Source organism: Polyodon spathula, chromosome 7 (genome assembly GCF_017654505.1).
Source record: "Polyodon spathula isolate WHYD16114869_AA chromosome 7, ASM1765450v1, whole genome shotgun sequence".
In the NCBI taxonomy this organism is placed as follows: Eukaryota; Metazoa; Chordata; class Actinopteri; order Acipenseriformes; family Polyodontidae; genus Polyodon; species Polyodon spathula.
In genome coordinates this window covers 44,318,410-44,345,304 of record NC_054540.1, presented here as the reverse complement: position 1 = coordinate 44,345,304, position 26,895 = coordinate 44,318,410, and the positions used below count along the sequence as shown (strand labels likewise).

Here is a 26,895-nt window from a genome sequence, read left to right as displayed (position 1 = left end):
ACCAGTAAAGTTTTTACTTGTGGGAAACCCAGTCTAGCACTTTCACATTGCCGGTCATGAAAAATCCCAGCTCTGGTAAGAAAGTCCCTGTAATCTACGACAATTACACTTGCATGGAATGAATCTGTCTAACCTATAATTTTTTCAAATGCTTTTTTTTTTTTTTTTTTGGAGGGTGTAAGGGTAAATATCCAACGTTTCTGATAATGAAATATATGAGTCTTAACGATGTGTACTAATATTATAGTGTTTCTCTTAGGGACTGTCCCTGCAAGGTGAGTAACATGCTTCATAATTCCCATGAAGGCGTGGAGACTCAGGGGAATTCAAAGTACGCAGTACTAATAGCAGTGCTTGCTCTATTACTTCCTCAAACGCACACCAATTGCATTTTTGATTGAAGCAAAGCCTAATGGCTGTTATTCTGACCTGGGTTTTATCTATGAAGAGGCAACAGGCTGTAGTTTACAATGTTTGGCTAAGGAAGTAACTTTAAGTATTCTTAGAATTCTGGCTTGCATGAAGCAGGAAGGATGTACTAGCTACATTGTCTTCTGAAGAACAGAGGAGAGGTGCGTTGAGACAGGTATCGTATGCTCAAACTGAGGTATGCATCCACATTGTCTTCTGAAGAACAGAGGAGAGGTTCGTTGGAGCAGGTATAGTATGCTCACACTGAGGTTTGCTTACAGTTATTATGCTTTTTTCTTCGGGTGCAATTGACCGCTTGTGTCGGACTAACACATATTCACTGTGTTAATATTCACTGTTCATGAACTACTTTTGTGGCACATATGGTCGTTATGTTTCAGAACAACCCAGGGTACAGTGCTGCAGCCCAGCCTGTGTAACTTCACCAGTTAAAGAAGCCATTCATGGATTATTTAAATTGTCCATAAACATTTCACTTTTGCCTTTTGATATCCTTTATAATTGTTTAAGCTTTAGAATAGTGGTTAGGTTCTGATAGAGTGGTTGTTCATGGTTTTGAAAATCTTATTTCATAACTTGTAAATGTAGATGATAATGTAGTGTTTATAGCCCCAGGCACTTATTACTTCAGGATATAGAACTTACCAGGAAATCTGATATGCCATATGTTAAGCACCTTTCAGGTATATTAAGTTACTTTAATAGCAATGTAATTACATATTGCACTTATATGACCTGAACATCAATTAATGATTAATTCAGCACTTGATTATATTAGCAACCTTGGCTATCATAATGAATGTTGAGTTAAAATGCTTTTTAATATAATTACTAAGTTAATTACATTGACATTCCAATTAAATTCACATTCCATCATTTTGAATACTTTGCTGCTTTTCTAAAATATTTTTTTTTAGAAAATACCTCTAAAATATATATGCGATATTGCATATGCATATTTATATAAAACTTGTCAAGAAGTGTTTTAGTTAATTCCAAGTACAATTTCATTCCTGATCATGTCGAGTTTAAACAAAACATTTCTCATCTTTGTTCATGTTTTATTTATATGTAAAATGTTAGGTAAAATGAGGCAGAAAATGTTATTAGATGTTAGTTTTTCTATTGTTATTTAGACAAAATAAAACCCCTAATTTGAATATACATATCCAGACTATCTGCCACTTTGATACATTTTGAATATATTTGAAAATGACCTAAATGTATCGTGGATATGTTTAATTATTTATTTATTTCCTATATAGCATAGTCATATCAGCAATATGTGAGTTTGGATAATCCCAGTGTCTCAGTAACTGTCCATGATTGTTTCATTGTCACTGATGGTACAGCAATGACCATTGTGACCTGAGATGACTCGGCTGTGGTGGCATATACGAACCAAGCATGGTCTGGAAATGATGACCCATGGTACGTTTTTGGTATAAAAATATGGTGTAGCATGCGTCAGCCAATGTAATTAATGTTAATTTAGGAATCCCATTGTCAGATATGCACAGCATGAATAGAAGAACACAGGCCGACAGAACCTTGGCAATATTCCAGGTCACACAGAGACAGGGGAAATAGCCACGTGAACAACACAAAGAATGTGGTATTCCCCTTCTGCACAACACAAATAGATTAGAGCTCATGTAGGGTTTCGGTGCACCCTATTTGAAAACTATGCTTGCTTGTCTTTTCTTCTGATCAAATGATCTTCAGTGGTAGTGCAGACAGACAGTGGCACTGCAGTGGCAAGGTTTCTATACTGAGGGGCACTGGTAGCACAAGGACAGCTGTATAAGCCATAGTACCAGGTATACTGTGAGACACAGGTGCTGCTGGTATGTGTGTAATATTTGGGGATGTATGATTTAAAAAACAGACTGAAATTTAAATCCTGGCTAATGCTTTTATCATGGGTGATACTAAAATTACATAAATACTAGTCCCTTTTTATAAAGGTGTCAAGTTACATAAAAGATGTGTGTTGTATTTTTTAAAGAGTGCTTTGCATGTAGAAACTGTACATTTTAATAAATATGTCCTGGAACAAGATAGTAATATTTTTCCACAGGAAACTGGGTTAGTTTAATCACAGTTTGCATCTAAGAGACTGTATTCATGGTGAGTGTGTCATTGCAATACACAAGTTTACTGGGGTATTGTCCGCTGTTATAGGGTGATTGGCAAGAGGAATGTAAAAAAAAAAAAACATGCAGCAATCACACATATTTGTAAAAAACATGATTTACAATGGTTAACCATTGCCAGACCATGCTAGGAACAGTATATGGTACCAAAGTTCGACTAACGCAGACTTTCATTTTCAGAACATGGAGTTTCAGAACATCATCATGTGGTACTAGCATACGCAATGTCATGTCTTGAATACTATGCTGAATAGCTGTTATTATTCTGAATGGATCTTTGTTTTTTTCAGTTTCATTGACAGATTTCCTAGGCCTCCCCTTCTGTTTGGATGTCTCTGGTGGCTCAGTATTCAGTGTAGGGTCTGTCTGATATAATTGCACAGCTACATCTGATTACTGGGTCATTAATGACATATGAATCTCCTGCCAAATGCTTCATTCTTCATCTCGCTGTGGAGCAGCTTTGAGTCTAAAAAAGAAAAATGGTGATGGTGCCTGAAACTGTATAAAAAAAATCAATGAATAAATAAACAAACAAATAAATAAATATGTGCATGTATTCTTCTGCTAAAAAGCTTACAGTGAGTAGAGCAGTCACTATTCTATAGATAATGACCAGTCTACTCTCAAGATTCTTTCTACAGCTAAAAGGCCTTTATAGATTTGTACTCTCATACAAAATGTTTCTAAAAGCGTTAATATCCTCTTAAGCGGTCATTGCTTGTAAATAATAGCCATATATTATTTTTTAATGATAAAAACTGTTTATTTTTCTTGTAACTCCCCCATATACATAAATATATAAATACTAAAGATTGCCCATTAGTTTCATGATTTAGCTATAGAAAAATATATTTCGAGCTCCTAGGAGTGGATATATAATTATAGTGAAAATTTTTGCAGCACCCTAAGAATGAACTAATGTTGCTTCATAAAGTGGAATGAAACCTGCTGAATAATGCTTCTTTAACATAAAGAATTACACAACACTTTGTAGTTTTCCATATACTCTGAAAAATGACAAAAATTAAAAAATGTGACATTTCAAACTCTAACATGAAATACTATACTATTATTGTGGCTTCCGGTAGACTTTTGCAATAAATTAGTTAATAATTCCATAAGGTGATAAAAATGTTTTTTATACATATGCATATGATTTTTAATCAGCTGTTTTCTACACTTAAATGTTTTTTTTTTTTTGTTTGTTTTTGTTTTTTAAAAACATAGAGAATACAGGATTTAATTACGGTATCCAAAACATTTAATATATTTTAATTTGTACTCGTGACTGATTGAAATCATATTTATAATAAAACATTTATTTTGTTGTTTTTTTATTCTGTGATTTGGATAATGAAAGCCCTGATTCTCTAGGTTAAAAACAAACAAACAAGCAATCAAAAAAAAAAAGAGAAAAAAACCAAAAAAAAAACATACTTTATTAAAAATAAGTTTGTTGCATTATTTATTACAAATTATTACAACAGAATCATAAAATGATATGATCAGAAACAAGTAAGTGTGTTAAATTGTGTGCGTAGTGAATGTAGTAATACAGAAAGTATATGTACATGCTGAGGGTTAATGAGTTGAGGTTTGTTAACTATTGGGGGAAAAAGACAAACTGCATCTCTACTGATCCTGAAATAAAGATTGAAACAATGTTGTGGTTTTATTTTACTTTTACTGATTCAAAAAGCAATTTCAATTGTTTATGTCAAATTAGTCATGTTCTCAATTCAGAAAAGTACAAAATAATAATGTGATACAATTAAGAAGCAAATTCTGTTTCATTTCCCTGGCAGGGTGATTAATTTATGTGCTGCTAACTGTTCGCTTGGTCCAGTATTGTACAGTGATCATGCCGTCCCACTGCTGCAGTGACATCTTGTGGAAAGTATAACACGACTGTACAGGATTCGTTTTCTGATGTTATACCACAAACTACATTCTAGTGAATACGGCTTGCCCCTTGCTTTGCAAAAAATATTACATAGTTCTAAACGTGTTAAAAAAAAACAATTGCGCTTGAGTGCCGTTCTGGAAATAATGAATTGGTTAATTTACGAACATTATGGTTAATTTATTTTCAAGATGGTTAATTTATAAACAGAATGGTTAATTTATTTTCAAGATGATTCATTTACGAACAGTATGGTTAATTTAATTTCAGGGTGGGCAAACAGTATGGCTAATTTATAAACAGTATGGTTAATTTATTTTTAGGATGGTTAATTTATGTTTTTAACATACTGATTCATTATATAAGCACTAACCTTTGTGCTTATAGGCAGCTTGAAATCATTTTGGAGGTCTTGCTCGTAATCATTTTTTTTTCTGCGCCACAGATAGTCCAGAAAATTCATGGGCAATTAATTTATTTTCAGGATGGTTATTACAAACATTATACAGTAAATGTATTTTCAAGATGGTTCTTTTTTTTTAAATGGTTAATTTACAACCAGTATGGTTCATTTGCAAACAGTATGATTAATTTATTTTCAAGATGGTTAATTTATAGCAGCATGGTTAATTCATAAACAATATGGTTAATTTATTTTGAAGATGGTTCATTTAGAAACCGCATGATTGGGATATTAAATGGCACTGTGAAGGACAACCTTGGGGTCTTTACTGTCATACCATATAGATGTGTAAATAAACACATAGGGTTATAATTGGATGCTGTTCCTTTTCAACGAAAATGACTGCTATAGTATCTCACATTTGTCATCTGAGTATAAGCACACTCCGGTGAAGAAGATAGGCATAAACGTTCCATGAAAAGGTTAAAATTATGAGGCATTATTTTAAAACTGCATAGTGTTTTACAGATTTGAAGGATAAGAAAGCTAATCGCGGTACTTAATAATATAATAATAATAATAATAATAATAATAATAATAATAATAATAATAATAATAATAATATGTCTGTAATATTTTCATTAATTTTGCTCTAATACTCTAAAACAGGCCCTTACACATTAAAGGTCTTTGTTTTTACATACTGGAGCACTAACCTTTGTGCTTATAGGCAGCTTGAAATCATTTTGGAGGTCTTGCTCATAATCATTTTTTTTTCTGCGCCACAGATAGTCCAGAAAATTCATGGGCAATCAGAATGGAAAACACTACTAATAATATTAGTAAAAAACATTTACGAATTTGCTACCGTGTTTACAAGAGTGTTTACAACAGCCACTGTGAGCTGACTGCCAGAAAACACACACATATATATATATATATATATATATATATATATATATATATATATATATATATATATAGATATTTATATCAATAAATTCAACGTTATAGTTGCAATAAGTGCAGTCAAGCTGCGCTGTGTGCCGACTTTCCCTTTCGCTATTTTGTGCCCTCACAGGTCGGGAGGGAGATTTCCAACCAGAACTATATTTCCATCACATATCCCACTGCTCAGAGTGGAGCTGAAGGAACATTCAGCTGAATCTATCTTTCTCATTACTCCCCCCTCCCGGGAAAAATAATCTGCATTTTGCTGGTCCTTCCCCGCACGGTGTACCATGTGGTACATGAAGGGCTGCAATGCCAGATACCATTGAGTTATTTGGGCATTGTTGTCCTTCATCGTGCTTAACCACTTGAGTGGGGCGTGGCCTGTGACAAGATCAAATGAGTGCCCCAGCAGGTAGTATCATAAGGAGTGAGTAGCCCATTTAATGGCCAAACACTCCTTTTTGACTACGGAGTAGTTGCGTTCCCGAGGTAGCATCTTTTTACTGATGTACAGTTTCAAGTGTTCTACTCCAGCTACCTTTTGGGACAAGACAGCACCCAAACCTGCATCCGATGCATCGGTGTGGAGGGTGAATCTCTTGGGGAAATCTGGTGTGATAAGAGTGGGGGCCTAGCAAAGTCTATGCTTAATAGTATAAAACGCCCCCTGACACTCAGCTGACCATTTAATTAAATTTGACGCACTCTTTTTGGTGAGGTCAACTAACGGGTTAACCACTGTGGCATACCTCGGGGATAAAGCGGCAGTAATAACTGACTAATCCCAGTAGTGACCTCACCTGAGTCTTGGTTTTGGGGATCGCCGCGTCAACCAAAGCCTGGATTTTGCTGACTACGGGTCTCGCCCTTCCATTCCTCATTAAAAATCCCACAAATTGAGTCTCTGTTTTGGCAAATGCACATTTTCCCAAGTTAGCTGTCAGCCGGGCTACCCTTAGAGACTGAAGGACAGCTATAATCCTAGCTAAATGCTCTCGCCAGGTGGAGCTGTAAATAACCACGCCATCAATATAAACTGCTGCATATTCATGATGTGGGTGTAAAACCTGGTCCACCAGTCTCTTAAAGGCAGCAGACGCACCATGTAGCCCAAATGTCATGGTTATAAAGTGAAACAGCCCTTCAGGTGTTGAAAATGCGGTTTTCTCTCAAAAACTGCGGGTTAAGGGGATCTGCCAGTATCCCTTTGTCAGGTCCAGAGTGGAGATAAACATTGCTTTTCCTAGTCTATCTAGAAGTTCATCGACCTGAGGCATGGGGTACTTATCGAACTTGGCAATAGCTTTTACCTTTCTGAAATCTACACACAAGCGGTTCGTATTGTCTTTCTTGGCCACTATGACAATAGGACTGCACCCCTTGCTCCTGGAAGGTTCAATCACCCCAAGCTCGAGTATACCCCATACTTCTTTGAAAATGCCATTTCATTGACTTTCTGGGATCCAGTACGGTCTCTCTCGCACGGTGACACCTGGTGGAGAGATAATGTGATATTCAACTAAGTTAGTTCTGCCGGGCAAGTCAGAAAAAACATCGCTGAACTCAATAAGCTTATGCAGCTCCTGTTGCTGATCTGGAAAAAATTTTCCCCCATCAAAATGATTTTTGAGTCTTTGGACAGGAGCTTAAGTCATCCTCTATATTGCCTGGGGCTATAAACAAGACCTCCCTTGCCTGCCAGGGCTTTAATAAATTTACTATACATGATAATTTTCACGTTCATTATGGCGATCGGTCTAATTTCATAATTCACCTTCACTATAGCCCGAATCACTTCATATGGCCCCTGCCATTGAGCACACAATTTCAATTCTGATGAGGGAAGTAGCAGCATTACCTTGACTCCTAGTTGAAAGGTTCGAATTAGTGCATTTGTGTTGTAATGCTGCTGTTGTCAGTGCTAAGTTGTCCTGGGCCAAATGACCGACCAAATTTAAGTAATCTCTTAGTAGGAGCACATGCTTCACTACATTTATGGATGAGCCTTTGTGCTCCTCCCACCCCTCTCTCAACAGAACGAGGATGCCGCGAGGCTGTCGAACTCTGCTGCACCTCTCACACAGCAAAAAGGAGGTAGGGAAGAAGCTTTTGTGTTACAAACCGTCTCAGCATCGACTTCAAGGTCTGATTAAAGCATTCCACCAAACTGTCCGCCTGTGGATGATAAACAGACGTCCTGATGGGACGTATTTTTAATATTTTATATACCTGCTGTAATGTTTTAGACAAAAAAAAACTGGTTCCGGGATTAGTCAAGATCTCTTAGGATTTCCCTACTCTGGCCATAATCTGTACTAACTCGTTGGCTATTGCAGCGGCACTAGTAGATCTCAATGGGACTGCCTCGGGCTAACACGTTGCATAATCTACCACTACTAATTTATGCGTATTCCCACCGAGTCAGAAGGTAGGAAAGGGCTGACTATGTCCATTGCAATGCATTCAAAAGGAGTAGAAATAATCAGCAGTGGGACCAAAGGGGTGGGGCACACTCCTGTGCCCGCAGCTAGATTTACCCTATACAGTAATTGCCCCTTGATACTGAAATGTGGATATACTAGTGCCCCAGCTCCATCAACACCCTTACCTTCAACAGACTGAACCTGCCAGGTCATTGTGTTGGCCCCACACTATGTCCGTGCTTGAGTACCACATACCTGGTATATTGAGAAATAAAATGGGAAAACCCGGTGGGTAGCGCGAAGGATGAAATAGAAATGGTGGAAATGACAAATGACTGCTTCCTAACACAATTTGTGAAGGCACCCACTAGAGGGGAGGCATGCCTTGATTTAGTCTTTTCAAATAACGAAGATAGAATAACTAAAACAGAGGTCAGAGAACCACTGGCAAACTCAGACCACAACATGGTCTCATTTGAAGTGCTATTTAAAACCCAAAAAGTAATGACTAAAGCTAAGGTTTACAATTTTAGAAAAGCAAACTATGAAGGTATGAAACAGAGACTAACAGAAGTAGATTGGAGTAAAATAGAGAAAACACCCACAGAAGAAGGATGGTTGTTCTTCAAAAATGTAGTACTAGAGGCGCAAAACAATTATATCCCTAAAGTAGACAAATCTAAATGTAAAACTAAATTGCCAAAATGGTTTAATAGATCAATTAAAAAAAATATTCAGCGAAAAAAGGCACTTTACAGAGCATTAAAAAAGGACTGAAAAGAAAGTACGCAGAAAGAGTACACGGAACTGCAAACGCAAGTAAAAAAGGAAGTTAGAAAGGCCAAGAGAGAAATAGAAATGAACATTGCTAAGGGAGCTAAAACCAATTCCAAAATGTTTTTCCAATATTACAACAGCAAGAGAACATTCAAAGAGGAGATTAAATGTTTAAGAGATACAAATGGCAAAATCGTAGAGGAAGAAAAAAAAATAGCAAATATGTTAAATGATTACTTTTCACAAGTTTTTACAAAGGAAGATACTGACAACATGCCCCACATGTCATCCAGTTCCTATCCAGTTTTAAATAACTTTAGCATAACTGAGGCAGAAGTGTTAAAGGGACTAGGAGCTCTTAAAATAAACAAATCCCCTGGGCCGGATGAGATCCTCCCAGTAGTACTCAAAGAAATGAAAGAAGTAATTTACAAACCGCTAACCAAGATCATGCAGCAGTCTCTTGACACAGGGGTGGTACCGACAGACTGGAAAATTGCAAACGTAATACCGATCCACAAAAAGGGAAACAAAACTGAACCAGGTAACTACAGACCAGTAAGCCTGACTTCTATTATATGCAAACTTATGGAAACTATAATAAGATCCAAAATGGAAAATTACCTATATGGTAACAGGGTACTGGGAGACAGTCAACATGGTTTTAGGAAAGGGAGATCGTGCCTAACTAACTTGCTTGATTTTTTTGAGGATGCAACATCGATAATGGATAATTGCAAAGCATATGACATGGTTTATTTAGATTTCCAGAAAGCTTTTGACAAAGTCCCGCACAAAAGATTAATTCTCAAACTGAACGCAGTTGGGATTCAAGGAAACACATGTACATGGATTAGGGAGTGGTTAACATGTAGAAAACAGAAAGTACTGATTAGAGGAAAAACCTCAGAATGGAGTGTGGTAACCAGCGGTGTACCACAGGGATCAGTATTAGGTCCTCTGCTATTCCTAATCTACATTAATGATTTAGATTCTGGTATAGTAAGCAAACTTGTTAAATTTGCAGACGACACAAAAGTAGGAGGAGTGGCAAACACTGTTGCAGCAGCAAAGGTCATTCAAAATGATCTAGACAAGATTCAGAACTGGGCAGACACATGGCAAATGACATTTAATAGAGAAAAGTGTAAGGTACTGCACGCAGGAAATAAAAATGTACATTATAAATATCATATGGGAGATATTGAAATTGGAGAAGGAATCTATGAAAAAGACCTAGGAGTTTTTGTTGACTCAGAAATGTCTTCATCTAGACAATGTGGGGAAGCTATAAAAAAGGCTAACAAGATGCTCGGATACATTGTGAAAAGTGTTGAATTTAAATCAAGGGAAGTAATGTTAAAACTGTACAATGCACTAGTAAGACCTCATCTTGAATATTGTGTGCAGTTCTGGTCACCTCGCTATAAAAAAGATATTGCTGCTCTAGAAAGAGTGCAAAGAAGAGCGACCAGAATTATTCCGGGCTTAAAAGGCATGTCATATGCAGACAGGCTAAAAGAATTGAATCTGTTCAGTCTTGAACAAAGAAGACTACGTGGCGACCTAATTCAAGCATTCAAAATTCTAAAAGGTATTGACAGTGTCGACCCAAGGGACTTTTTCAGCCTGAAAAAAGAAACAAGGACCAGGGGTCACAAATGGAGTTTAGACAAAGGGGCATTCAGAACAGAAAATAGGAGGCACTTTTTTACACAGAGAATTGTGAGGGTCTGGAATCAACTCCCCAGTAATGTTGTTGAAGCTGACACCCTGGGATCCTTCAAGAAGCTGCTTGATGAGATTTTGGGATCAATAAGCTACTAACAACCAAACGAGCAAGATGGGCCGAATGGCCTCCTCTCGTTTGTAAACTTTCTTATGTTCTTATGTTCTTATCTCATGTAAGGTATACACAGTTTGTTCACTTCTACTCTCTTGTGGTGTGCAAATCCTGTCTTAAAGACAATATATATTTAACGGCGAGCATCCATGTTGTGTTCAGAGTATGTGAATGGAGCGAAGTAGTGACAATTCCGCTCCCCGCTCATAATATCCTCCGCTTTTTCTTTGCTCCACTCAGCTCTTTCTAAAATCCCGCTGCACTCCTTGTGATTCTCGCTCTGCTCCCCCCGCTTCAGACATAATGATATTAAAAAAGATATATAATAATAAGTAAACTGGCTGTTTTTCCCTCATCGTGTTGCCGATTGCAGATGAAAAGACGTAATGTACATTCAGAAAGGAATACCATTTAATTGTCCTTATTATTGCATACCTTGACCTCCAGCTATGCCAAAAAGCCAATATAAAGTGCTCCGAGAAGTCATCTAATTGAATTCGAAGACGCTTTCTCATTATTATTGTTTGGTACTGAAAACATGCGTACATTTCAATCTGTATCAGTTTCTAAATGAAATCGTGGATATTTGACAATGAGTGAAACTTTTATTAAGAATGCTTTCCAGTATTCATTTACAGCCTATACATTACAATGTTATAATAGTACATAATAAATTACTGTAATAAATGTGCTGCAGTTAACAACATATTTTTAATACTGTTTTAGAGCTGTTGTTGTTATTTGTTTATAAATCATTTTTATCACTCAGGAAATCTGGTAACTCTAAAATGACCCAATTGTATTACATGATGTATTACTTGTATAATATATTATGGATTTAATAATATATTAGTTGTCTTATAAGTTGCATATCTACCTGTTGTCTACCGTCTGCATCTGCTGTTCTGTGCCCTGGTGTTCCTGTTACAGGTGTCTGTGGCTACATTCAGCTAAGCTCTATAAATTGTTTATTGCTCACCTGACTTCGCTGTTCAAAACAACTGACTTACAGACCAGCAGCTTCTGACTTGCTGGAGGTGAGCAGGTGACGTCATCAGCCCGCGGCTGGGAGGCTATTTGTATCGGAGGTCACCGCGTAGCGGCACGGCGAGCGGCGCTCGTCTGTGCTAGTCCGTGCCTTGTCCTCCACCACCCAGATTTGTTTTTGACTGTTTCTCCTGCTCTGGAACGACTACAAAACAACAAATGTATTTTGCTTTCTGTCTTCCCCTGCACACTGCTTGCAGTTTAGCCCCTATAGCTAATTCCTAGGCTCAGTGTGAGTGAGTCTGTGTTACCCCCCCCCCCCCCCCCAACTCCTCCTGCTCTGTGAGAGCGAGTCCTTCACTCTAATGCCCCTACCCTACTTCCCCTCCCTTTCCTCCCCCCACACTGTACCCCTCCCTACCATGCCCCTTCCCTTTATTATTATACTCCTCATCCAACTTCTCCTTGCCCCTCGCATCTTCAGCTACTATGATCACCATTTCTCCCTGGTCCCTACTCTAGACTCCATGCCTTTCAGCACTCCATTTACATTTCACATCCCTCTCCTTCCAATTTCTCCCCGCTGCAAAGTTTAATTAACCCCCATCGCTCCACTCCTATCAACCTGATTTACCTTGGCTTTACAGTGAAACCTCCCCTCGTCATCACCGACCTCCCCAATCCCTGAACCTCCCTCCCTTCACTCCTCAATCAAATTAGGCCTCTGGAAGCATGTTCAGTCTGCAACAAGTCCGCAGCCACCTTAGATGCTTTCCTCTCCCTCCACCTTGATGTCCTTGTACTCACAGAAATATGGATCACACCACATAACACAGCCACTCCCGCTGCGCTCACCTCCTCAGCCACCTCTTTCTACCATACCCCCTGACCAGTTGGTAAAGGCAGTGGTACTGGTCTACTTATGCCCTCCTCCTGGACCCATGCCCCTTCTCCCCCAATAACTACCACCTTCCCATCCTTTGAGGACAAACTTACCTCCTTTGTCTTCCCTCTCTGCATTACCTTGCTTGTCATCTCTCGTCCCCCCGGCCCTCCCTCCTCATTCTTTGACCATCTTGACTGCCTTCTTTCATCTCTCCTCCCTCTTCTCCACCCTTTCATTCTCCTTGGCGATTTCAACCTCCACCTACATTGTTCCCCTATTGCTTCTGCTCTTCTCCCTCTCACCAACTTGTTTAATCTCCTGCTTGTCCCCCCCCCCCCTACTCACACATCTGGTAATACCCTGGACGTTATCTTCCTCTCCAGTTGTAAGGTATCAACATCCATCATAACTGCTCCTCGACCTCCCTCTGAACATTTTTTCCTCACCTTCACTGTCTCCCTACCCCATCTCCCTCCCTTCACCCCTTTACCCTCACTCCCTGTCCTCCGCCGTAATCTCCGTACCCTAGACACTGGTTCCCTGACCTCCCTCTCTTCCTCATTGCTTCCACTTCTCTTCCCTTCATCTGGACTTAGCCTCTGCCACCCTGTCTACTGTGCTATCCTGTTCCTAGCACCCCCACACCCTTATTCTCCTTCATCTAGGCCTCCTCAACCATGGCTTACCCCTTCCCTTAAAAATGACCGATGTTTCCTGTGTCGGGAGGAGTGACTCTGGAAGTCCTCCCCCTCACCTTTGAACCTCAAAGCCTACTGCTTCCTCCTCTGCAATTTTTACTCTGCTCTGGAACTAGCCAAACACAAATACTTCCTAACCCTCATCTGCTCTGGCCCCCCATCCCCATCAGCTCTTCTCTACCTTCAATAAGTTATTCCGTCCCCTTTCTTCATCCCTCCCAAACCTCACTGCTACTGATCTTTCTGATTACTTCACCACCAAAATTAGTACTATTCGCCTACACCTCCTGACTCTCCCCCAGACTAGCCCCCACCCCCAGCTTCCCATCCCACCTCCTCCTGCTCCTAATGTCCTCTTTACTGCTTTCCTCCCCACATCCTTACCTGAACTCTCCTCCATTATTGACAAGGCTACGTCTACGCCTACGTCTTCCCCCCTGGACCCTGTCCCTGCCTCCCTCATACACCCACTCCTCCATCTTATCCTCCCTTATCTAGTCTTCCTCTTTAACTACTCTCTCTCCACTGGTATTTGTCCTGGCATCTTCAAATCAGCTACCATCATCCCTCTGTTAAAAAAACATCTCTCAACCCTAACTGCCCTGCTAATTACCCCCAATCTCTCTCATCCCATATTTCTCTAAGCTCCTTGAGTGTTTAGTCCACCTGCACCTTTCACACTATATATCCACTAATTCACTTTACCCCTGATTCCAATTTGGTTTCCGTCCATCCCATTCCACTGAAACCGCCCTTCTCGCTGTCCATAATCATCTGGCCAACTCCTCCCATGCTGGCCTCTCCTCAATTCTCATTCTCCTTGACCTTTCCTCTGACACAGTCGATCACCCCATCCCTCTCTCCACTCTTTCTAACCTTGGCAACTCTGGCACACCCCGTGGCTGGCTGCAGTCATACCTATATACACGCACCTTTTCTGCTGCTTTCAACATCCCAACTGTTGGTGCCCCCCTGGACTCTGTCTTGGGACCTTTGCTATTCTTCCTTTACACCTCACTGCTTGAAGTTCTTTTTTTAACTACCCCCATCATTTCTTTTCTGATGACATCTAGATTTTCTTTTTGTTCCCCTCCTTTACCCCTGACCTTGCCCCCCGTATATATGCTTGCTTGGTTGCTATCCAATTTTGGATGGCGTGCCAATACCTCCTCATCAATCCATTAAAAACTGAAATCCCCACCCTGTCCCACTATCTCATTGCGTCCCTTGTCCATCATTCCATCCCCCTTTGCTTGGAACCTCGGCGTCATCTTCAACTCCACCCTCTCCCTTTCTGATCATATCTCGGCCATAACATGCACCTGCCATTTCACTTTTACAACATTGCAACAAATTCAAAACGCCTCTGCCCTTATCATATTTAACCTCCACCACTCCTTTCATACTTCCCCTCTCCTACTCCATCTTCACTGGCTCCCTGTCTATTATCGTTGCCAAATTCCTTACCCTTGTGTATAAATGTCTCCATGGTCTTGCCCCACCTTATCTACTATATTGAATGACATGTGGGGCATGTTGTCCGTATCCTCCTTTGTAAAAACTTGTGAAAAGTAATCATTTAATATATTGGCTATTTTTTTTCGTCTATGATTTTACCATTTGTATCTCTTAGACATTTAACCTCCTCTTTGAATGTTCTCTTGCTGTTGTAATATTGGAAAAACATTTTGGAATTGGTTTTAGCCCCCTTAGCAATGTTCATTACTATTTCTCTCTTGGCCTTTCTAACTTCCTTTTTGACTTTCGTTTGCAGTTCTCTGTACTCTTTCTGTGTACTTTGTTTTTAGTCCTTTTTAAACACTAAAAGTACCTTTTTTTGCTAAATATTTTTTTTAAATTGATCTATTAAACCATTTTGGCAATTTAGTTTTACATTTAGATTTGTCTACTTTTGGGATGTAATTGTTTATCATCCATTGTTTAAACATCCTTTTTCTGTGGCTGTTTTCTGTATTTTACTCCAATCTACTTCTGTTAGTCTCTGTTTCATACCTTCATAGTTTGCTTTTCTAAAATTATAAACCTTAGCTTTAGTCATTACTTTTTGGGTTTTAAATAGCACTTCAAATGAGACCATGTTGTGGTCTGAGTTTGCCAGTTGTTCTCTGACCTTTTTTTTTTTTTAGTTATTCTGTCTTCGTTATTTGAAAAATTGCATTAGGAAGCAGTCATTTGTCATTTCCACAATTTCAATTTCGTCCGTCATGCTCGCCACTAGGTTTTCCCATTTTATATGGGGGAAGTTGAAATCCTCCATTAGTATGGCTTCTCCTTTGCTACACACATTTTTAATGTCATTGTATAACAGATTATTTTGCTCACCATCTGAATCTGGCGGTCTATAGCATGCTCCTATTATTATGCCCTTTGAATTTTTTTCTGTTATTCTGACCCATATTGATTCGACTTTGTTTTCTTCATCCAGATTTAACACCTGGGTTTCAAGACTGTTTCTTATGTATAGCGCTACCCCTCCACTTCTTCTGTCCTGTCTGTCTTTCCTATACATTGTCCCACAAATATTATATTCGTCCCCATCACTCTCAGACAACCAAATTTCTGTATCACCTATCACATCATAGTTACTTGTTAGTGCAGTAGCTTCAAGTTCTAGAATTTTGTTTCTGATACTTCTAGCATTTAAATAAATACATTTAATGGCTGTCTTACCTGAATTGTTGTCCTTCTTTTGATGTGGTCTCCCTTCTGTTTTTTTTGTTGATTTCTCCCCCCTTCCTTTCTAGTTTAAATGTTTCTGAAACTCTTTGAGGATCTTTTCTCCAAGTAGATTGGTTCCCTTTTTATTTAAGAGCTGTCCGGCCCGCCTATATAGATAGTCCTTGTTGTAGAATGTGGCTCAATGTTCAAGATAGGTGAAGCCATCCTGTGTGCACCACCTCTTCAGCCATGTGTTTAGATTAATTATTTCCAGCTGCCCATATGGTCCTTTGCAAGGTGCTGGCAGTATCCCATAAAATACCACAGTTTTGGTCTTGTGTGTATATATATATATATATATATATATATATATATATATATATATATATATATATATATATAATGTGTGTGTATTTTTGTAATGTAATTATATACCAGTAATTTACTATATACTATTGTAACATTGTAATGTATACGCTGTAAACGAATACTGGAAAGCAGTACTGGTGGTCAGGGGGGGCGGGTTGGTGGTGGTCTATGTCTTAATTGTAGGCTATGATATCTTGATTTTCGCTTTTGCAATTAAATACATAAATGAAATAGACATTGCAAGATTTGGAAAATAATGTAATAGTTTAATATCCATGTTTTAAAATACAATTTTATTGAAGCTGAATTAATTAAACACCAAAAGATACTGCGCACAACTGCCTGTTTACAGAGGTCGTGGCAGACAGATAAGCATCCAAGATGGCGGACCGAAATCTTGTTCGACTGCACTTAAGTCAGCTGTTGGAGGGCCTAGTTCTGTATGTCTGTGTTCAAGACTAACATTTCCTACGTAGATATATGTGACAACTTCAGCTTCCGCTATGCAGCAGCTGAAGGCTGCAGTAATAGCCTTCTCGTCTCTTCAGGAATACTGGTAGTAAATAAATAAATAAATAAATATAAAAAAAAAAAACGCGTCCCGGTCAATTGATGAACCGGAATTGATCTCCCGGATCTATTTCCAGTTTCGGTTGAGCTTGAAAAATGGCAGAGAAGAAGAAAGGTGAGTTTTACTCAGACTTGCAGTATTTAGAACCGTTATGTTTTCCATTGTCATGCATACGATTTATTAATGGACAATAAAGTAGGCAAGCGATGATAAATACTTTCCTTTTAATTTCAAGGGTCAAGATTAACAAAAGTGAAACAATTTTAAGGTACTGTACTAGAAATTCTACTATACGACTACATATATCAGCTAATGTAATACATTAGTGTCATTTAGGCGAATTCCAGAATTCTGCTTACTAGTGCACAGCGCTTTACCAAAGTAAGAATTCATGCAATTAAACAGTTAGCGCTAAATCGACTTAGACTATCAGTGAGTGAGCCCATAGGTCGGGCAAATTAATTTTGACTGTTGTTTTAGGGCAGTATGTTATGCATTCCATAAATAAATATTATGTTTTGAGCTCATTTTTTGTAATTATGAAGGCTATTTTCATTACTGCTGGTTTTGTATGCTGGGACGGAAAGTCCGGTCCGACGCACCTCTGCAATAGGTAGTACATGCAAATTAATTGGGTGGAGCTTTAATTGTTTCAATTAAATAATTAACAACTTGGAAAAGAGATCAGTGATTACCAAATTTACACGGGGCAAACTGTAGTTATTTCAAGTTGTGTTGGGATCTAAAATAAATGATCAATGCTGACGTCACACATTAAATAGGACTATCTGTATAGACGGGATGGACTACACTTAAATAACAAGGGAACCAGTCTACTTGGAGAAAAGATCCTCGAGCAGGTTCAGAAGCATTTAAACTAGAAAGGAAGGGGGGAGAAATCAACAAAAAAACAGAAGGGAGACCGCATCAAAACAAGAACAACAACTCGGGTAAGACAACCATTAAATGTATTTATTTAAATGCTAGAATTATCAGAAACAAAATTCTAGAACTTGAAGCTACTGCACTAACAGGTAACTATGATGTGATAGGTGTTACAGAAACGTGGTTGTCTGAGAGTGATGGAGACGAATATAATATTTGTGGGTATACACTGTATAGGAAAGACAGGCAGGACAGAAGAGGAGGAGGGGTAGCGCTACACATAAGAAACAGTCTTGAAGCCCAGGTGTTAAACCTGGACAAAGAAAATGAAACCGAATCAATATGGGTCAGAATAACGGACAAAAATTCAAAGGGCATAATAATAGGAGCATGCTATAGACCGCCAGATTCAGACGGTGAGCACAATAATCTGTTATACAATGACCTTAGACATGCGTGTAGCAAAGGAGAAGCCATACTAATGGGGGATTTCAACTTCCCCCAAATAAAATGGGAAAACCCGGTGGGTAGCACGAAGGATGAAATAGAAATGGTGGAAATGACAAATGACTGCTTCCTAACACAATTTGTCAAGGCACCGACTAGAGGGGAGGCATGCCTTGATTTAGTCTTTTAAAATAATGAAGATAGAATAACTAAAACAGAGGTCAGAGAACCACTGGCAAACTCAGACCACAACATGTTTTCATTTGAAGTGTTTTTTAAAACCCCAAAAGTAATGACTAAAGCTAAGGTTTACAATTTTAGAAAAACAAACTATGAAGGTATGAAACAGAGACTAACAGAAGTAGATTGGAGTAAAATAGAGAAAACGCCCACAGAAGAAGGATGGTTGTTCTTCAAAAAATGTAGTACTAGAGGCGCAAAACAATTATATCCCTAAAGTAGACAAATCTAAATGTAAAACTAAATTGCCAAAATGGTTTAATAGATCAATTAAAAAAAAATATTCAGCGAAAAAAGGCACTTTACAGAGCATTAAAAAAGGACCAAAAAGAAAGTACGCAGAAAGAGTACACAGAACTGCAAATGCAAGTCAAAAAGGAAGTTAGAAAGGCCAAGAGAGAAATAGAAATGAACATTGCTAAGGGAGCTAAAACCAATTCCAAAATGTTTTTCCAATATTACAACAGCAAGTGAACATTCAAAGAGGAGATTAAATGTTTAAGAGATACAAATGGCAAAATCGTAGATGAAGAAAAAAAAATAGCAAATATATTAAATCATTACTTTTCACAAGTTTTTACAAAGGAAGATACTGACAACATGCCCCACATGTCATCCAGTTCCTATCCAGTTTTAAATAACTTTAGCATAACTGAGGCAGAAGTGTTAAAGGGACTAGGAGCTCTTAAAATAAACAAATCCCCTGGGCCGGATGAGATCCTCCCAGTAGTACTCAAAGAAATGAAAGAAGTAATTTACAAACCGCTAACCAAGATCATGCAGCAGTCTCTTGACACAGGGGTGGTACCGACAGACTGGAAAATTGCAAACGTAATACCGATCCACAAAAAGGGAAACAAAACTGAACCAGGTAACTACAGACCAGTAAGTCTGACTTCTATTATATGCAAACTTATGGAAACTATAATAAGATCCAAAATGGAAAATTACCTGTATGGTAACAGGGTCCTGGGAGACAGTCAACATGATTTTAGGAAAGGGAGATCGTGTCTAACTAACTTGCTTGATTTTTTTGAGGATGCAACATCGATAATGGATAATTGCAGAGCATATGACATGGTTTATTTAGATTTCCAGAAAGCTTTTGGCAAAGTCCTGCACAAAAGATAAATTCTCAAACTGAAAGCCGTTGGGATTCAAGGAAACGCATGTACATGGATTAAGGAGTGGTTAACATGTAGAAAACAGAAAGTAATGATTAGAGGAAATACCTCAGAATGGAGTGTGGTAACCAGCGGTGTACCACAGGGATCAGTATTAGGTCCTCTGCTATTCCTAATCTACATTAATGATTTAGATTCTGGTATAGTAAGCAAACTTGTTAAATTTGCAGACGACACAAAAGTAGGAGGAGTGGCAAACACTGTTGCAGCAGCAAAGGTCATTCAAAATGATCTAGACAAGATTCAGAACTGGGCAGACACATGGCAAATGACATTTAATAGAGAAAAGTGTAAGGTACTGCACGCAGGAAATAAAAATGTACATTATAAATATCATATGGGAAATACTGAAATTGGAGAAGGAATCTATGAAAAAAACCTAGGAGTTTTTGTTGACTCAGAAATGTCTTCATCTAGAAAATGTGGGGAAGCTATAAAAAAGGCTAACAAGATGCTCGGATACATTGTGAAAAGTGTTGAATTTAAATCAAGGGAAGTATTGTTAAAACTGTACAATGCACTAGTAAGACCTCATCTTGAATATTGTGTGCAGTTCTGGTCACCAGTGTCGACCCAAGGGACTTTTTCAGCCTGAAAAAAGAAACAAGTACCAGGGGTCACAAATGGAGATTAGACAAAGGGGCATTCAGAACAGAAAATAGGAGGCACTTTTTTACACAGAGAATTGTGAGGGTCTGGAATCAACTCCCCAGTAATGTTGTTGAAGCTGACACCCTGGGATCCTTCAAGAAGCTGCTTGATGAGATTCTGGGATCAATAAGCTACTAACAACCAAACGAGCAAGATGGGCCGAATGGCCTCCTCTCGTTTGTAAACTTTCTTATGTTCTTATTATCACTGTCTGAACTAATATAGCATTGCACAGCTCTACAGCCTGGAACACGTGATGTTTGTACTGTTACATTTCTTTTGAATTGTGGATAGTGTTTGAGTCATGTGTTGATAATGTACTAACTAGGTCGTTGCTATTTTATTTATTAATTTTTTTTTGGTTAACCAGCTTCAAAGGGCTGGTTTAAACCCAGCAGTGCGGCGCATTCTTGTCATGTAAAAGGTGTTACATGTATTCTAAAATGTGGCTGGTAAAGTGTGCCTTGGCATCATTTGGCCTGGTTTGCTTTACAGTTTATTTATCCACTAGCTCATATCTCCCTATTTACAACCCCATGGTAAATTGTGTATACTGTGCTATAGCATCAATGCCAATGTTGAAGCTCAGACTAAATGACCTTGTCACTGAGCTTGTAGCATTTATGCATTAAAATGACGTGCAGTATAAGAAATCAAACATATGTATTAATTAGACATGCTCTTAGATGTAGTGGGTTTGGGAGTATCTTTATAATGACAGTACAGTAGGTTGTATGTTTTACTAAGAATACTATATTTTACTGTAGTTTTCTCTTTAAATAAAGTTAAAGGTAGATCTTGGCGTGTCCATTATAAATCTGTCAGACTGAAAATGAAACCCCTTTGCCACCTGTCAGCAGATTAGCTATTTTGGTCACCTTTAAACTGAGTGTTGCCAGAAGTTTGGCGTGGTCAAGGTCGGTTAAGTTTCTCAGTGCATCTTATGCTATAGCACATACACAGCTCCAGACTTGTAAATGAAACAGAGCATATGGAAGCTATGTTAGTCCCTTATTTAGTCTGGGTGGTAGATTACATTGTTTTACCCTTTAGCAGACTTCAAATAATGGTAAATGCAGCAGGCTTACAAAATGGGGCAGTAAAGCTAAGCAATTAACTATAAACATGACATGAACAGCAAGTAGCATCGAGGGACTTTTTAACAGTATTTTTCTTTCCCTTACACTTTTCTGACATTTTCAGTGGTCAGTTTTATTGTTTTCTTTTTCTCGTATGACCTGGGGGAGTGCTTTGAGCTGCTTTGAGAAGCCCAGCTTCATACTAAAGTTGCCTAAGGGAAGTGCAAGAGAAATGAGCTCATCTGTCAACTTCAGTAAGGAGCTGGTTTTACAACAGCATTGTTTTATTTAAGAAAGGCCCTCAGAATGGTTGTAAATAGGGGTGTGCTCTTACTTGGAATTAAGGTTGCCACAATATAAAAAAATGACAGTTTTTGATTGTAGAACCATTTTTATTCTGTGATTATTGAAATTTGAGATCTGGTATATGATATTTAAATTAGTTTACATATTTTTTTGCATTACAAATGATAGTAAAAAAAAAGTTAAAACATTTTAATTAAGCAGTCCGAAGAGGGCTTTATTGTCTGGTAAGGCAGGGCGCATGTTGTTAAATGTCCCGAGCCTTTTACAGTATGAGGGTCCTATTGCTATTATAAAATGCATATGTTAAAAAAAATAACATTTTAAGTTTTTCTGTTTGTTTTTTCGTGATTTTTTGCAGGACTAGTTTTTGTTGCTAATGAATAAAAGCGTTTTTCTCATTATATGATGCTAAGCATTTCATCTGAGGTCTAGTAGCCTTCACTTAGGCTCCACTAACCCAGTGATGGACGCTTCATGGGTATTTCCAATTGCTAAAAAACAAAAACAAACTTCTACTTACACAGAGCCGTTCTTCAGTTCAGGTACCTTGTACAGAAAAGCAAGCATGGTTTGTGAACTGTGAAAATGTATTTGGATTTGAGTGCATGTTTGCATTTTTTGTGCAAGTTTCACTATTTAAGTTACCGTTAGGTCCTAACATTTATTAGCAAAATAAATTTAAAAAAATATGTTTTAGTAATTAAAACTGTCTGGTTGCCTGTGTTATCCTGATCATGCTGTTTGCTCAGTAACTTGTTCACAGCGTGTGTTCATAAAGCTCATTGAAAGCCTCCTATTGGCTGTGTTAGAGAAGAGCACTGCCCTGTGTTGTTGCTGTGATAATAAAGTTGTTGAAAGTAACCAGACTGCATCCAGTTGTTTGGTTCCTTCAACTCGTCATTCAAACGGGAGACTAGTTGCTATTGTGGTAATTGTATTGCCACTGACAGCAAACACTGTTTTCAGGCAGATTGATTTGGAACCTTAGTTATACATAGTTAGAATGATAACATTTGTGGTTCTTTACCAGAGATTAAAGCCCTCATATTGACCAATCCGATGAAAGGAAATCTGTGCTCCATTTTCTAGTTTAAATGTAAAGCACTCGGTCCTGTGTTTATTACTTTTTATAATCCTAAATTCTAAAGTGATGTACAACTATATAGTGCTGCTCAATGTTTCCTGAAACTACGTGAAATTGTGTCTCTAAAGCAGAAAAACACATTTTCATTAATTTGCTTTTCCAGAAAAGGGTGAAGATACATTCGAGGTGATGGACCTTGCAGAGTATGCCAAGAAACAGCGATGGTGGAACCGAGTCTTTGGGCAGAACTCTGGACCGATTGCAGAGAAATACTCTGTAGCAACTCAGATAGCTATCGGAGGAGTAACGGGCTGGTCAGTGATTCTGTCATTTCAAAATCCTGTATTCTGATTGGCTGATCAGTAACCATTCTACAGCCACTATTACATTCTTCAAGACGTTCACTAGAAACAGCTACCTGATGCTGTCACATGGTGGCGCCATACACAGTGCAAGGTTGCATTGGCGTGGTTCAGATATTATGTCCAGAATGAAACCAAAGCAATGAAGTAGACATGCTGCACTGTAACATTTTGGGGGTTTATTACATTATATGGTAGGTGAATGGCCAAGCTGTTCAAAGCTAGGAAACTGCTTTCCTGAATAGGATGGAAGTTTGAAAGCAGTGCTGAACATAACGAATGCACCCCTGTGCTTTCTGGTGTTGCAGGTGCGCTGGGTTCCTCTTCAAGAAAGTGGGAAAGGTGGCTGCTTCTGCTGTGGGCGGGGGATTCTTCTTGCTTCAGGTATAAAGCTTCATGCTTACACTTGTTTGGCAAGTTCAGGAATGCTGTTTTGGGCCATTTCCATCAAGGATTTATGTTGTGTTCATTTAGCATATTTAAGCATCCTTATGTTGTAATTCTGAAGATGTTTCTACTTCAGTTACCTTGAATATCTCAAAGCCTCATATCAGAGACCTTATGACGTACTGGGGTGTATTCAGCGGATCCAAACGACAGCAGATCTAAACACTGCCATTGCTGTAAAGTAACGTGTTTGGTCCTAATTTAATATTAAGCCGTGGTGGTAATTAGGTTTGCTTTGGTTGAGATTGATTGACTAGACCCTGCTGATTTCATATTTGCAAGGTTATATTAACACTATGCCGAATGTCTTTGTGACCTTGACATTGACCTGTACCCTAATATGACTGCAGACTTTAGGTGCTGTGACTTGTTTGCACTGTATTGACAGTACACTTTTAGTTTTTACAGCTGGTACATGGCTGTATTCTGTGATTCTCTCAAAAAGGTGTTTTCCAATCAAAATAAAATCCAGTTCTAAAGTTTTTTTTAACTTTTTTGACAGACACATTTCAAGTGTATACTGTGACTGAAATTGTATTTCTAAAGTATAGTTTACTATCCTGTGAAAACTTAATTGAAATCACTGCAATTCCTTTCCCTAGATTGCAAACCACACAGGTTACATTACAGTGGACTGGAAGAGAGTTGAGCAGGATGTGAAGAAGGCAAAGAAACAGCTCAAACTCGGTGCTGAGAAGCCACCAAAAGAAGTGCGAACTAAAGTGGATGAGGTAGGGAGGCTGAATGTCCACTCTGCTACAGAACAACTCCCTGCTTGTAACCCGCTCCATGTAAAGACCAAGTCTGTTGTCAGTCCCTACCAGTCTTCAGTCAGCCACTCATTGCAGAAACACACTGGGGTATAATGAATAACAAGTGCCCACCCAGTCATCTTTAGGGGATAGTAAATGTTTCATATATGCCCTTGGGGGATAGATTTCATTATAATGTGTTTAATGTATTTGGAGAGGGGACAGGAATACCGAGATACTGTATTTATTAAGCTAGGGGTAAAAGGAACAACACATGCCCCAACTAGGTATGACAATAAACATTTAACTTATCCTAAACGTTTATCCATTGTTAAAAATGCATGTATGAGGAAGCTTTATGCAGCAGTATTTACTCAGCCTGTTCCACATTAACAGAGTAGGTACACATTAGTATTGTGCTATATCAGGGGGCTCCCGAGTGGCGCATCCATTAAAGGCACTCCGCGTGGAGTGCAGGATGGGCCCTATAGCCAAGAGATTGCTGGTTCGTATCCAGGCTGTGGCATTTGCTGACCGTGTCAATTGGCCGAGCACCGCCCGGATAGGGCTCAAGTCAACAGGGCAATCCGCGTTTCACCGCGCACCAGCGACTCCTATGGCCGACAGGGCGCCTGCGGGTCTGCAGTGGAGCCATTTAGATCTGTATTGTCCTCTGGCACTGTAGGTCTGATGGCTTCGCTGTGGACCTGCAGTGTGAAAAAAGACGGCCTGGCAAGTATGGTGCTGTATCCATAAGGGTTGGTTTCACATACCTTAATTAGCACTAATCTTGGATTACGTAATGTTACCTGTTCTTGGGTAAGGTATTCCAAGACCAGGGTCTGTGTGACCAGCTGAATAAAGAGCTAGTGTAAATGTGATTAATTGTAAAGTTGAAACAGTTGGAAATTAAACAGAATGTCACATCATCCATTCTGCATTTGTTCATCTGTCCTAGCCGAGGTTCAGTTAAGGCTGTAAATGATCTGATCTCGGATTATCTGTTTAAATACCGTGTTCTTCATATTTTAGTCACACTTCCTAAAAATAATAAAATTACACTTTGTTTTTGTTTTCTCAACAGGTGACCACATTCGTAAAGAAGAACATCGTGCTGACCGGGGGCTTTGCCGGGGGCTTTCTGATTGGACTGGCATCTTAGAAATCTCATTTTATAAAATGCCTTTTTTCTTTTTCGTGTATCACAAAATGTATCTCTTCAATGTAAAGGAAGGTGATGGTGTTATAGCAAGGTAGAAAAAAGGCACAGTAACTGCACTGTGTTGGAACCACTGCTGAGTTCTATTACTATAGGAGTTTGGGGTATGATTATGATTTTTGAACGTGACAAAAAAATGTGTCTAGGTTTATACAGCGCATGAAAATTCTGCTCCAGAACCAGTTTGCGTGCCGATTGAATGTAGTTGTTCTTGTGTTGAACTTTTTTCTTAGATTTTTTTTGTTTTGTTTTTTGTTTAATGCAGACTTCAGTAAAGAATGTTTAATAAAAACAATCTGCATTTAGAATTTGGGCATTTCGATTAGGATGTTCCTGTTCGATCGTCAGACCACTTGACTGGGTCTTATAATAGAGATTGGATGCTGTTCACATACAGGGTAACTAGGATTGTACCACATAGCATGTGGCTTTTATTTGTATATGTATTCATGTTAATAGTTACTTTAAACAGTACAGGGAGAACAGTGAAGTCAAGCTGCCTCTTCTGCATGTTAGCCTGCTTTGTGAAGAACTGGGGGTGTAACTTACTGTTATTCCTGTTTAAAAAGGAATGTGACTGAGTCTACATGAAGAAGACATCTGGCACTTCAGTTTATTGTCCCTGAACCTACTTTATCTAGTACACAACAAAACCATAAACTACTTGTCTAAAAGCCCAGCACAAGCTACTCTGTTAAGTCTTTGATTTACAAAGAAAAGTTACTTAAGATTGAGCTTCACAAGTCACCTAATTTTATGAAGTATGTAAGTATGCATGTAATGGCCAAATAGTTCAGACTGCAAACAATTCTGCAGATTATGTATGTGAGAAATTGTGTAGCTTGTGCCAAAGAGATTTGCAGTTATTTATTACAAAGCTTTTGCTTTTACAATAATCACAACATACAGACAATTTCAGATGTTTGGGTGTTCAGATGTTTTCACTATAACAGGACGTGTAGGTTGTTGTTTTTGTATTGTTTTTTTTCTCGTTCAGATTATTGAAATGCACTGCTGTGTTTGTTATAAATATGCACCACAGTGGAAAATAAAACTTAAAACAAAAATTATGAAACTTGCTGAGCTCAAACTTTTTAAAAATAAGCATGCAAATACCATGAATGATATCTGGGTAGAAAATTATTTCATTTTGTA

At 38.5% G+C, this 26,895-nt stretch overlaps 1 protein-coding gene across 1 annotated transcript; it reads left to right on the top strand.

The window, feature by feature from the left end:
- Nucleotides 1-16,928: 16,928 nt before the first annotated feature.
- Nucleotides 16,929-26,807, top strand: LOC121318644 (FUN14 domain-containing protein 1-like). The gene is made up of 5 exons (XM_041255539.1): nucleotides 16,929-17,198; nucleotides 23,124-23,274; nucleotides 23,631-23,706; nucleotides 24,372-24,500; nucleotides 25,606-26,807. Exons 1-5 carry the CDS (start codon nucleotides 17,180-17,182, stop codon nucleotides 25,681-25,683), a joined length of 453 nt encoding a protein of 150 aa, XP_041111473.1. The 5' UTR covers nucleotides 16,929-17,179; the 3' UTR covers nucleotides 25,684-26,807.
- The last annotated feature ends 88 nt before the right edge of the window (nucleotides 26,808-26,895 follow it).